Source organism: Syngnathus scovelli, chromosome 7, assembly GCF_024217435.2.
Source record: "Syngnathus scovelli strain Florida chromosome 7, RoL_Ssco_1.2, whole genome shotgun sequence".
NCBI lineage: Eukaryota > Metazoa > Chordata > Actinopteri > Syngnathiformes > Syngnathidae > Syngnathus > Syngnathus scovelli.
In genome coordinates, this window is record NC_090853.1 from 13,929,591 (window position 1) to 13,942,285 (window position 12,695).

Here is a 12,695-nt window from a genome sequence, read left to right on the forward strand (position 1 = left end):
AATCTTCACTAAAGTTGCTGCCTTGCTGATAATAAATTAAGAAATAGAGTCACCTGACTTCCATGCATGCAACGTGGTTTTAATTCCCACTTAATCAACTTAGTCTACAGTACTTGCCCTGTTATTGAATGGAAACCAGTCAAGGGAGAACAGTACGACTGAATATGTTTGGCCCACTCTAATCACAAAGCGACACTGACCTATTTGGTGGGTTGAGTTGTGTCACATGCGATGAGTTAAAATTCACAACTGGTTTGTGTATGTACTGTGTGTGTAATACACATTTACTACCCTAATGAATATCTGAAAAAGCTGTGCACATTAATCGAAAGACAACAGTAGAATTTCTAAAACCTGTTGATTTACAATCATAATAGGTCTGGATCGATATCAAAAGTAAGTAACATACACAAAATACACATCATACACATAATAATCATGAGCACAGTTTTACCTCATTTTAAGCTTTCTTCTTTATCCATACCAGTTTATGTTTAAAGCAAAACATGACTTTAAAAACGAAAACACTATTAACACATCTCTTTTTTTTCTTTTTTTTACTTCTTTTTCCAACAGTGATATACATATATTTGTCACGCCCGTGCCACAGCACGCTCGGCCTGCACTTCGCTCGGCCACACCCCTTTCGTTACCGTAATGTCTGTCACCTGCTTCCTCTTGTTACCCTGTGTATTTAAGCCCTGCCCGTGTGTTTCTCCCTGTCGGTGTCTACTGTTGTATCCATTCCTGTTCGTGCCCAGTGTTCCTGTTCTTGTCATCTGGTTTTCCCTCGGTCTGTCTGAAGGCTCACAGTCAGAATTTTAACCTTGTCCAAGGGGACTTCATGTCGGTCAGTCTCTGTTTTGATGACCGTGAGTCTTCCTCCCGTCTGTGTCGTCGGTTCCCCACCTGCCTCCCTTCCAACTCCTTTTCCCTGCAATAAATCCTGGTTCAAGCTGCATTTGGTCGCCCTGGCTCAACTCATTCCTGACAATATTTAAAAAAAAGGAATTGTTCTCGTTTTCATTTGAATGTTTTCATTTATGTACACAGACAGAAACATACAGGTTTTACAATCATGCTGTTCCACACTTCATATAAATGTATACACATTTACAACCTAAATGTAATAAAACCAGAATTTAGCATCTGTGTATTTGTGTGCATAGGAATGTTTTAGGTCTAAGATTTTGGTAAATTTTCATTCCAGAGGGACATTTTGGGAAGACTAACCAAGCTGTGGTGAGTGAGTCATAAATCCAAAATACATTTTGCTGACTTACTCTTTTCAGTAGTCATGCAGACAGACATTTGGGTAATCATTGATGCTTTTCATAACATTTGCTATGCATTTTTATGATGAAATGAAGGAACACAATCAAATGGTTAAACCCTGCCCACGCATCTGAGGGACAATTTACAGTAACTTCACAATAAATTAACTACAACATTTTTACCCTCAAACAAGTTCTTTATCAAATATAGATCCTTCATTTATTACACACCACATGAAGGGCAACAATACCCTTCATTGCACATTTATAAGCCATGCATCACTTGAATCATTTTGATGAGTTTGTGATCACTTAGACCCCTTTACATTGCCTGTAGAAGAACGCATCAAGATAGAATGAGGGTGGGCAAAGTCATCTTGGCAATTTTCTGCATTTGGAGGTAGTATCAGAGACATAACAGAAGTCCACCACACTATAAGTGATGCAGCCAACCGAAATGAAGACAGTGTTCGGCATCTAGAGAGGCAGCCTAATAATACTGACACTCTCTCCTTTACTCTCACAAACGTCCTCTCTTGGAAACAACCAGGGGTGCCACCAGGGGGTGGCCTCAGCCCTCTACAAGCCACCCCACAGCCACTCACCAGAATAGAATGCATAAGCATCAGTTATGCTTTTTATACCAAATGTCAATTTCACACACTTAAACTTTATTCACCATTTATTCACTACATAATAAAACCTAAATTCAAAATGTTAACTATATTGTTATGAGTCTGTGCATGTGAGAGCATTAGTAATATTAAATACAACACAATATACCAAAGCATATCGTTCGACATTTCCTAATGTTTTTCTGCTAGTTTTCTACTGGCCAGTAATGACAGGGGCAAGGTTGCCATTGGGAATTCTTTGAAAATGTATGGATTTTCCTACACAGCCAGTAGCACTAGCGCACATTTATTGGTTTCTACATTTAAAAAAAGCAATGGTGGATTCTGTTATAGCTCTGATGCATCATTTGTGCGCAATCTGTAAAAAAGGGGCTACTGACAGCAAGAAAGTGAAGCTTGAAAGTCATCTGCCCATAATTCAAGATCTCAAAGACTCAATGCTTTTGCACATGCATCTTCTTCAAGTGCTCTGCTTTACTTCCTTCCCATGGGATCATTCCACAAACTGAAGAGGTTGGAGACTTTTGGCATGGGTCTTCCTGCTCTTAAGCCAATCCTTGTTCCACTTTGCAAGGCTCCACCAGCATCTTGAGCATGATGAACCTTGAATGCCTCTCTCAAATTCTGAGCTCGAACTTCCGGACTCTGGATCTCCTCCACAAGTCGACTTGGGAACCATCCTCTTTCGCCATCGTGGAGCCTTTCCCCCATCATCCAGCCTAGAAGCAACCCACAAAGATGCACATTGACTATTTGTAAGTGAAATGCTTTTGAAGGCGATGTAAAGCCACATACCATCATCTGTCCTCTCCAAGAGATTCAAAACGTCGGCCATCTCAATAGAGAGTTCATCTGGCTCCTGAGAGGAGTAGGACTGAATACACTGCACCTGCAAAGAGTCTAAAATCCCAACAAATGGGATGCATTAATAGCATCATATTTGCATGTTACTGTAAGCGATTATGTCATTTGATATCTCACCAGATTGGTGCGTGCTGGTCGACATAAAACGAGTGCGTGGGTTTGGAGTCAGCGCACTCATCCATCGAAGCTTATCGCTCCTGTTCACAGGGTTCCATTGATTAGCAACGACTCCAAACTTTACTTGATATTTAGTTGCAAATAGTCAACAGCTAGCGTAGTGGTAAGAAGGTCAAACCATGGACTTGAATGTTATATTGATTTGGGGCATTTAATGATACATTGGAAGTGTTCTTGTCCTGGATGTGGTTGCAGGGGATCTGTGACCTATCTTAGCTGATTTTAGACGACAGGTGGTACACTCTTGATTTTAATTTCAACATAGGGTGGACATTGTGTAGAATGTCCCACCAGACCCAGAAGCTGCATTTTCATGCAGTAAAACCACTTAAAATTAAATGGTACAAAATCCCAACAATTTCTACAGGTTGTAGAATATGACACTAGAATATGTCTGAAACTTGAAAAAAAAAAAAAACTTAACTAGAATGTGACGTGTGAAGGTGAGGCAATGCACAGGGTGATACATTATTGACTGAAAGATAAATGTGATGCTGTCAGTATTGTAGTAGTTCTCAAGATCGGTCTTGGTTTCAAGACCGGCCCTGAGACCACTTTTGAAGAGTCTCGGTCTTGTCTCGCAACCAAAGGTATTTTTACTTGGTCTTGTCTCTGGATTTTTGATCAAGACCGGTCGAGCCTAAGCCAGCATAACTGTGATCAGTGAGAAACCTGAACATTAAGAAACACAGAAGGTGTCGCCGAGAGTGCCACGCCTCTTGTACATAGAGTTCAAGAGGGAAAACTACTCGAGACGCTGCACCCCAGAAGAATAAGAAAAAAATGTCGACAAACTCGTCAGTAATTAAGTTTGGTTTCCAAAAGGCTTTCATTTGTAAGTATGTACTCTGAAACATGCAAACTGGCACAACGTCCAACTTTTATCTGGAAACTAAAAGGAATCATGACGACATGATAACTGTTAAATGAACCACACTGGCAAAGTTAAAACCAGAGCACCCCATTCCAAGACAATGAGCAAAAATAAGCAATTTCCTACCTGCAATATATTTTTGTTGCAAATCTTAAGAACTAACAGCGATTTAATATTACAGCAAACGTAGCTTGCATAGCATGTTAAAAAGCAAGCTAACACAAAAACAAATAATCAACACGCCAGGTATTAGTCATTCCCCCAGGTGTTAATCGTTACATTTACACCAGTAAATGGGGCGAGCTTTAGATGAGACCAATTTCTATGTTGGTGCTTTAGCTGCAGAAAGTTGATCATTTGGCTTAACAACTGAAAGCTAACACTGTGCTAACTGGCACAAAGTCAACAACACTAAATGAATATGGTTCATCAAATTTCTTTCAGAACAAATATTGCTTAAAAAAATAAACATTTTCTAAGACAATAGAAACTCAATAAAGGTATTGTTAAAGACTCCTTAAGAGCAGGTAATAGAAAGTTGACTTCTTTATTCCAAGCAAAGTGAATACATATGGACTACTGCATGATGTGTTTCTCTGCAATTTGACACTTGTGTGCACTAAGCACAAACTTGTTTGTTGGTGTACTTGTTTTTGTTGCAAATGTAAAGTAAAATTTAATGGATATTGGTGATTTTGATTTTTTTTATGTATACACTTTGGTCTTAACCCCCAAAAGTCTTGGTTTTGGTTGATCAGAAAATATCGATACATGATTTGCACAGTATATCTAAATACAATACAAATTTGTCATTGCATCAATACTACAGCGCAAGCTGTTCCGCCAACCAGGCAGACAGCCTTCACTGCGGTTCATCTGGTTTATTTTGGTTATTTATTTTGCATGTATTTGCATGAAGTGAAAAAGTTATCTTGTTTTGTTTTTTGATTTATTCATTATCTACTGTTCTGTTTTTAATATTATTAAAAATCTGTCTTCATGTTGACACAAGCCTTGATGCATTTATTTGGAAATTTGGTTCCTCTCTCTTTATCATGTTATGTGCATTTTGTTGTACTGAAGCTCATTCCTATTCCATGCATCTGGCACACCAGAGTCTATAAGAAGACTAAAATGTAGTGCCTGCTGGATGCAGTTCTAAGTTTTGGTGTAGGGAGTCTAAGGAACTTTTGGTGAATCTGATAGCAGTGCAGGCGGACAGATTCTGAGCTCTGCTGACATGTTCAATTAGGATGGAAAGCAGTCTCCAAGTTATTATTATAATTATTAGCATGTTTATCATGGATTGTTAAAATAATCCCACTGCCAGCAGTAAAGCTATGGAGAAGAGCATTAGGTGAATATTTAAGGCCATGTATGATCCAAGTGCAATGTTAAATGATCGTCATCACACACATCTGGGTGTGGTGAAATGTGTCCTCTGTATTTAACCCATCCCCGTGTGATTTCTATCCATCCCCTGGGGTAGAGGGCAGCAGTGAGCAGCGGTGCCGCGCTCGGGAGTCATTTGGTAATCTAACACCCCAATTCCAACCCTTAATGCTGAGTGCCAAGCAGGGAGGCAATGGGTCCCATTTCTATAGTTTTTGGTATGACCCGGCCGGGGTTTGAACCCACAACCTTCCAGTCTCAAGGCGGACACTCTACCACTAGCTCACAGAGCTGGTCTCCAAGTACCCACTTCACAGATCTGTGACTTCCCTATAGTCTACTTGATATCGCGTGGAAAAGTCGACTGGAAGTTCCCTATAGACGTACTTAGATACTTTGCACTTTGCAAGATGTCGCAGGACTCAAGTAAAACAAAGTCTACTTCCTTCATGTCAATTCAAGCATGACTAGCAGCTCACACAATGCATAGAAAAGGAATGAGAGAAGCCACTTCAATTGTCGGCAAGACAAGTTGGCTGTGTTCATGGCCACAATGGTGCAAACTGTCCTTAAAATGCGGCATGCTGGTCTGGCTTGTGAAAATACCAAAACTCAGTCTAGCCCGCTCTTGTGCTGCTCTAATTGTACACCAACTGCCTCGTGCCAAACTTGCACTGTAAAAGTAAAAAATTGGTTTACAAAAGTAAGAATCAATGGTTATTTACTAAAGATGGAGTGTTTTAGAGTTTGCAATCAAAACAATTGTAAATTTGGTATTAAATATGCAGGTAATGTCAATGAATTGTGGCAGAAGATCAAAGGATGTAGGAATACTGCATCCATGTGAAAATGGCAGGGATTTTTACAACATGGGAAACAAAACCTTACATGCTTGCGGTCTTGAGCATGTAGTTGACGGCACGGTCCTCTTGGTTCTCCATCAATCTAAGATTAAAGACATAGGCCAGCATCTGGCCTTGGTCATCCTGATCTTCAGTCCTCAGCATAGCCCGTGTGCAGGAGTCAAGAACCTGAAACTTGTCCCCACTGGAAAGAAATTGCCATTTTGTTCAGGAGTGACTGACTGTCTTTCATGTAACAATGACTTAACGGATGCTTACCTCGAGCTGCGCTTGGTGACCAGCAGCAGGTTGTTGAACAGGAACAAGAAGACGGGCTGGTAAAGCTTACGGCTTCGCAATGTCCTGGTGCTCTTGGGTCCCGCCATGAGCTGCACCTCACCCTTCTTGAGCAGCCAGCGGGAGTGGGAGATGATGGGCACAGACTACAGATGAAGAAAGCAAGGTTTCTGATATACAGTATATGACTCTGCAAAGCAGGCCTACGTCACAGCATCACGGATGAGTTTGCACCCACTGGAGAGTGATCATACAGTGTGACTCAATTTGCATTGAAGAGAGTTTATTTGCATGTGTACATACAGACACACCGTGTTTACTTGCAGCGGCATTCCAAAGATTTTCTGAGAATTCAGAGCATTATTCTTTCTAGATATCACTTTGAAAGCTACATGATGGAGATTGGAGAATGAATTATATCTTTAGCGATATTAGCTGTTTTCATAATCAGCCAAAATTTTGCTAATGAAATACGGCTACATTCTTACTTTCTCATGAAACAGTAAATGCTGTTCAGTGTTGGAGTTAAGGCTTATTAACCTGGGGTCCTTGGTGTCTTACCAAAAGCCATCAGTCTTGAACTTAGGTTTAAAATTGTACAGTGATATAAATTGGACCGGCAAATCGTGTAAATGATATATACTCTTTGGCAATTATTTCGATGATCTAAACATTTACATTACTAGCAAAGCTCTAAGTAAAGAGAAACTACTTCTTTCTTAGACTTTGGAAAGGGGGGATTTAGGACAAAATGCAGACAAACCCAAGGCCTGAATATTATGATACAGAAAGAATATACGGAGCTGATGTTTTGAATCTCTGATGATTCCCTTGACAAGCAGAATGACACACTAACAGTCTTTATTCTTATACAAAGACAGTCGTATGCCTCACTCACTGTATCACAATCCATAAAACATCTTATGGACGTACAAGTCCTTGCAATCCTCTCCTTGTTTTGCATGCTGGATATGTTTCAACAGCCACACTTTTTATTGCTTTACAACAGTCACTCCCTCTGCTTCTACAGTTTCCATCTCTTCACAAATGTCTCTGTTATTCCAGCTCCTTTTTTCATAACAAAAAAAGAATGACACACGACACTTTACAGATAATTTGTCTAGGTTTTGCACTTCCCCCATACTTGCATGTTTTTACATTCTCAAAACATCAAAGACTAAGGTTAACCAAATACTGTAAATTGCCCCTAAGTGTGAATAAGAGAGTGTGAACAGTTGTCCGTCTCTACGTGCCTGTCGCCCAAAGTCAGCTAGGATTGGCTCCAGCTTACTCATAAACTGGGCAAGGGGTAGAAAATGCATGAAAGGCTAAGGAGTGAAATTAGTGCAATAAACAACAGAAAAATGCCAAACGATAGGTACAGTACATTTTACCTTGGATTTAAACTCTAATGTCTTTTCAATGCTGATAAGCTCCTCTGTGCGACTCATTTTGCGGACACCCTCGTTACACTCTTTCACAATCTGAAACACACGCACAAAAAGTAAATATTCTGGATCAATTAAAAAAAGTCATTATTTTCGTTTTGTTTCTAGTTAATGATGCCTTATTGCGATGTGATTAAATTGCACTTTGTAAATGCTCAGAGACAATCATTATTGTTTGTAACAAGTTTTACCTATGATGTTTGGTACTGATGTCGCATAGTCGCAATAAAAAAATAAAACGTTAATTACTCTATAATGTATTGTATTATTAGGGATACAAGAATATATTATTTATAAAATGAAAGGAAAGACAGAAAAGCATGCAATTTAAGCAAGGATGTCATGGCATTTCTCTCATGCTATTCTTCTCATAAGGGCATATTAAGGGCAGAGTAAATGATGTGATTTCCTGTAAGAATTTAACAACACAATATTGTGAATCAAAATGTAACATTATTCCTTATAACTTGAGTTCAATAATTGCAAGTAAAGAGTCATTAAAATGCATTCTTACATTTTGGAAGTACCTTGCTTAAAAATTTTGATTCTTCATTAAAACATAGAAATGAATGGTGCTTCGTATGTCTTATTGCGCGTTATGGATTTTTCTTTTCTTGCCTTTCTAATGAGGAAAATTTGACAGGTTAAAAATGTCAGAATACAGATTGTGTTGGATGTGTGTAGGTCAACTGTATTTAAAAATGATTCACCCTATTTTATTAGTGCCATACATGTACACAGATACAGAGAGCCAATCACAAAATCAATTCCATCGAGATGCCAGCATGGAGAGTTATGATATGCTGTGAAGTAATATCAATATTACTGCAGAATGTCGAGTATATAAAATATATAATGCATTACAATCACAATCTTGCCTTTTTTTTTTTTTTTTTTTTTTTACACAGCTTGCTATCCAGTCCACGTAAGCCTTACGCCACATCACTTTATGTTTAGAAGTTGTTTAGGTGAGAACATTTGACAGGCCAGACATTTATTAATAAATCAATAAGCCCCTGTTAATGTGACACTAATGTCGTCATTTATTCAATGACTTTGTAAACACATACTGGTGTCATTGCAAATATTAATGTTTACCCTCTCCAGTTGCTGGTGAGCTTTAATGGCACTTGCTTCCCTCTCAGAGTTTTCTTCAGAATTTTTCAGGATATTCTGTGTGAGAAACGACAGTTAGCAAAAAAAAAAAAAAAAAAAAGAACAGTGATATTTTAAAACTATGTCTGCGACTCTAATTCAAATCAGTAAAGCCTACTCACTTGAACGAGTAATTTGAGTCTTGTGATCCTCTGGAACGGAAGAATGAGGAACGATGTAAAGGACAGCCCTCTGACACATGAATGTTTCTCCAATACTGCCATCGTCTCCCGGAATGCCTGGTTCCCCTCTCTGGAGAGACACAAATGTTCATGGTACCACATGCTTGACAAAGAGGTCTCTGAGTAATTCACAACATTGCTACAATTTCTCCAGCAGGAAAAAGGCAGTTTGCGTACTCAGCTGCAGCAAATACTGTTTGCTAATTTGAATGATGCATATATTTGAGAGGAATTCTCATGAGACGCGACAAGATTTATCAATCAAACTAGCAAAAAAACACTGAGGTACATGAATACAAATTTACAAAACAACAACAATAATAATAATGATAAAAATGATAGTAAAAATAACAATACAGCAATAATAATAATAATAATAATAATAATGCTAATAATATTGCAAGTTCAAAATAACTTGAAAGTCTTGCAACAAAATAATGACCCAAAACACACAGTTATAAACACCTAAGAATGGCTCAAAGCAAAACATTGCATTGTTTTGAAGTGGCCCTTTTTGAGCTTTGATGTAAATTCTATTGAACATATGTGGAAGTAGCAGAAATATGGAGTCTGGAGGAAGAACTTGTCAAACCCTGGGCATTTGGGATGATTTTTTTTTTTTTGGAAGATTGGCAGAAAACACCTGCTGAGAAGTGCACAACTCTGAAAGAAATTTATAAAATTCATTTGATTCCAAAGTTTGCCTCAGATGTTTGTGGGGAGAAAAATATTAGGTAAAGGATACAATGGTTTTGGTCAGGCCTTTTTCATGAGTTTGTTTTTAAAAATAATTCTGTTGAGTGACATTTCAAAAACAATGTTGATTTCCTTGTTTATTTCTTTCATTAACGTTGGTCCACTAACAATTTTGTCCACATTACTATGCAAGAGTATGAGTTTTGTGGTGATTAAGAAACGAGCTGATATGTCTATTCAGATTTATCACTCTTTACACAGCAAGATCAAATTCAAGTTTGTTTTGTTTTTCATATGTAGTATGTCCTTTTAGCTAAGACTGCCATCGCTCTGAGTCACTGCAGCACAGAGAAGTTTTATTTGTTGATTTCACAGCTGAGTTACACGTCACACAGCTGCTACGTCACACTCCTTATCCATCTTGTGCAGCAATCTCATATGTTGATCTAACAGTGGTGTCACACCCATCACGGAAAATCGACGCATATCAAGGTGCAGCATTATGGGTGTATCACTCGGTGGTAATGTGACTACAGTAATTAGTATTAGTAATTACAGCTAGCTAGTGGCACCACCTGTAACTGTTTTTTTGGCGTCTATACACGGAAAGACGCTTGTTCAATGGATGATGCACATGGCAACACTATGCTACCATATGTCATCATTCATCCCCACATACAACTAAACTCTTAATGTCTCTCTCTCTCTCTCTCTCTCTCTCTCTCTCTCTCTCTCTCTCTCTCTCTCTCTCTCTCTCCACCTTCACAGGGTCCACATCAAATTCAAACAACAAACTGCGTTTTTTTTTTTATCATTGATAAACACCCACATAGTTATTCATTCTCCCGCATTTACGGTATCAAGGGAGCAAGGTTCAATGTGTTTCCGTACAATTTGTCGTGTACAATCTTTCCCCAAGCTCCAGTTTCACTGCGTGAGGTCAGACACACCTGTCAGGTAGGTGCGCCTTTGACTTTAAAAGCCGGCTCTTCCAGACCACTCCCTTTCTCTATTTCCCTTTTGCTGTTCAGCCTTATAACTAAATCATCTGTGTCTTTAGTTTGCTTTGTTTTGCCTCTGTTCCCTGTGAATGAATGTATAAAAGTACTCAACTGATTGGCAAATACTGATACAGTCTATTTTAAACTGCACATACAATACAAGAGTAATTTCCCCATTGTGGTGACGCCATAGTGACACCAAAACAAACTATACACCATTCAGATCCACTGGATATTTAGTAAACGTCACTCGCTGTCAAACCTAGTTTTTCCAGTTAAGAAAAAAGGACACAGACATTGCTCATGGCTCTTTGGCTCTCATACCTTCAGCCAGGTTTTATGTTATAGTACGAGATTTGTATCTTTCCACTCACATACAAACATTACGTAAACAGCTGTCCCTACAAACACAATGATAGTTTATTTTTGACTGACAGATATAGACAGCTATTAAGTTAACTACATTTTATTATGATTGTAGTTCTATGTTGAACTACAGTGCTAAATATATTGTAAAGGGAATAATTATTTTACAATGTCGGTCAAATTTTTGAAACGTCTGAATTGAAACAGCGGTTTTCAACCACCGGACCACACCAAAAGAAGCCATGCAAACCTAGGCCATAACATTAGCTAGTATATTGAGTGTTTCATAAGAACATTCCTGCACTACAGACAGACAGACAGACAGACATACAGACAGACAGACAGACAGACTTGATTGATTGATTGATTGATTGATTGATTGATTGATTGATTGATTGATTGATTGATTGATTGATTGATTGATCTACAAAACTTCAAAGTGAGGACTAATGAAGCTGTGCTCATTATGGCAATTATATACTATATAATCTTTGTGAGAAACACCGGCAAACTAATTTCAACACCCTGCCAAGTACTGTATATCAAAGAGAGGGGACGAGGCAATTAAGAAGAGTTAAAGACATTGGAGAAGACGGTATGTCAACAAGCAATACTGGTTTGATTTCTTAACACTCCTGTAGCAAAATGTATCATAAACTACCAGTACAAACAAGACAGAAAGCACAAAGTTTGCTTTTAATGACGAACCTGAGTACACTGTGCTGGTATCGGTTTCAGTGAAAACTGTCAGTCAGCCTGAATACTTTAGTACAAGACAGTGGTTCAACTCTTTCGCAGGCTGATAAAACTGACACACTTGACTATGTGATATGTATCAAGATGGAACTCCTGACACTTTAAAAAGTGGAATCCCACTTTTCCAACTCAATGATATACTGTAAATGCATCTATCTATCCATCTATCCATGTTGTATTCCACAGATCCTGTTTAGGATTACAAGGAAGTTGCCTATCCTTTGATGGGTAGTTGGGTACAGCATAAATTAGTTATTGATTAGGACAAGACTTAAGCCAGATGCATTAAGTCACCCATGTGAATTATTGCTCAACCAATGACTGATTTTGACTGATGCCATTTACAACTACTATGGTATATAATAGAACTCGGGTTTTGCAAGTCAGAGCTAAGTCTTGTGTGGTGCGTGGGAACATCTCATTAGCTCTTTTGTGTGCTGGGTAAGAAGCAATGTACAGTGCACTTCTAAATTCACAGGCAACCACACCCTTCACAGTTGTCATTATGAGAAACAAAGCTGCTCTTATTAAGACAACTGTGACTCCTGTTTCACTCACACACTCAATGATTTTTATTTATTTATTTATTTTTTGCAAGTCACATTTGAATTATGCAACCCCCAATGTAATTTTATCAAGAACTTGGTGTTTTTCTCTGTGATTTATATCCCTGGAGCTGTTTCAATTGGTCAATCGAAAATAAAATAAAAACTAATCACTGGCATAAAGAGGGATT

General features: G+C 38.4%; 1 protein-coding gene across 1 annotated transcript in view; it reads right to left on the bottom strand.

Moving 5' to 3' along the window:
• Positions 1-1,020: 1,020 nt before the first annotated feature.
• ngef (neuronal guanine nucleotide exchange factor) overlaps positions 1,021-12,695 on the bottom strand; it is an 89,920-nt gene continuing 78,245 nt past the window's right edge. The window contains exons 8-15 of the mRNA XM_049725776.2: positions 9,081-9,210; positions 8,902-8,976; positions 7,750-7,839; positions 6,338-6,501; positions 6,105-6,263; positions 2,891-2,970; positions 2,705-2,809; positions 1,021-2,628 (exon numbers count right to left, since the gene is read on the bottom strand). Coding sequence (XP_049581733.1) covers positions 2,384-2,628; positions 2,705-2,809; positions 2,891-2,970; positions 6,105-6,263; positions 6,338-6,501; positions 7,750-7,839; positions 8,902-8,976; positions 9,081-9,210 — 1,048 coding nt within the window. The 3' untranslated portion in view covers positions 1,021-2,383. The remainder of the gene's footprint in view (positions 2,629-2,704; positions 2,810-2,890; positions 2,971-6,104; positions 6,264-6,337; positions 6,502-7,749; positions 7,840-8,901; positions 8,977-9,080; positions 9,211-12,695) is intronic.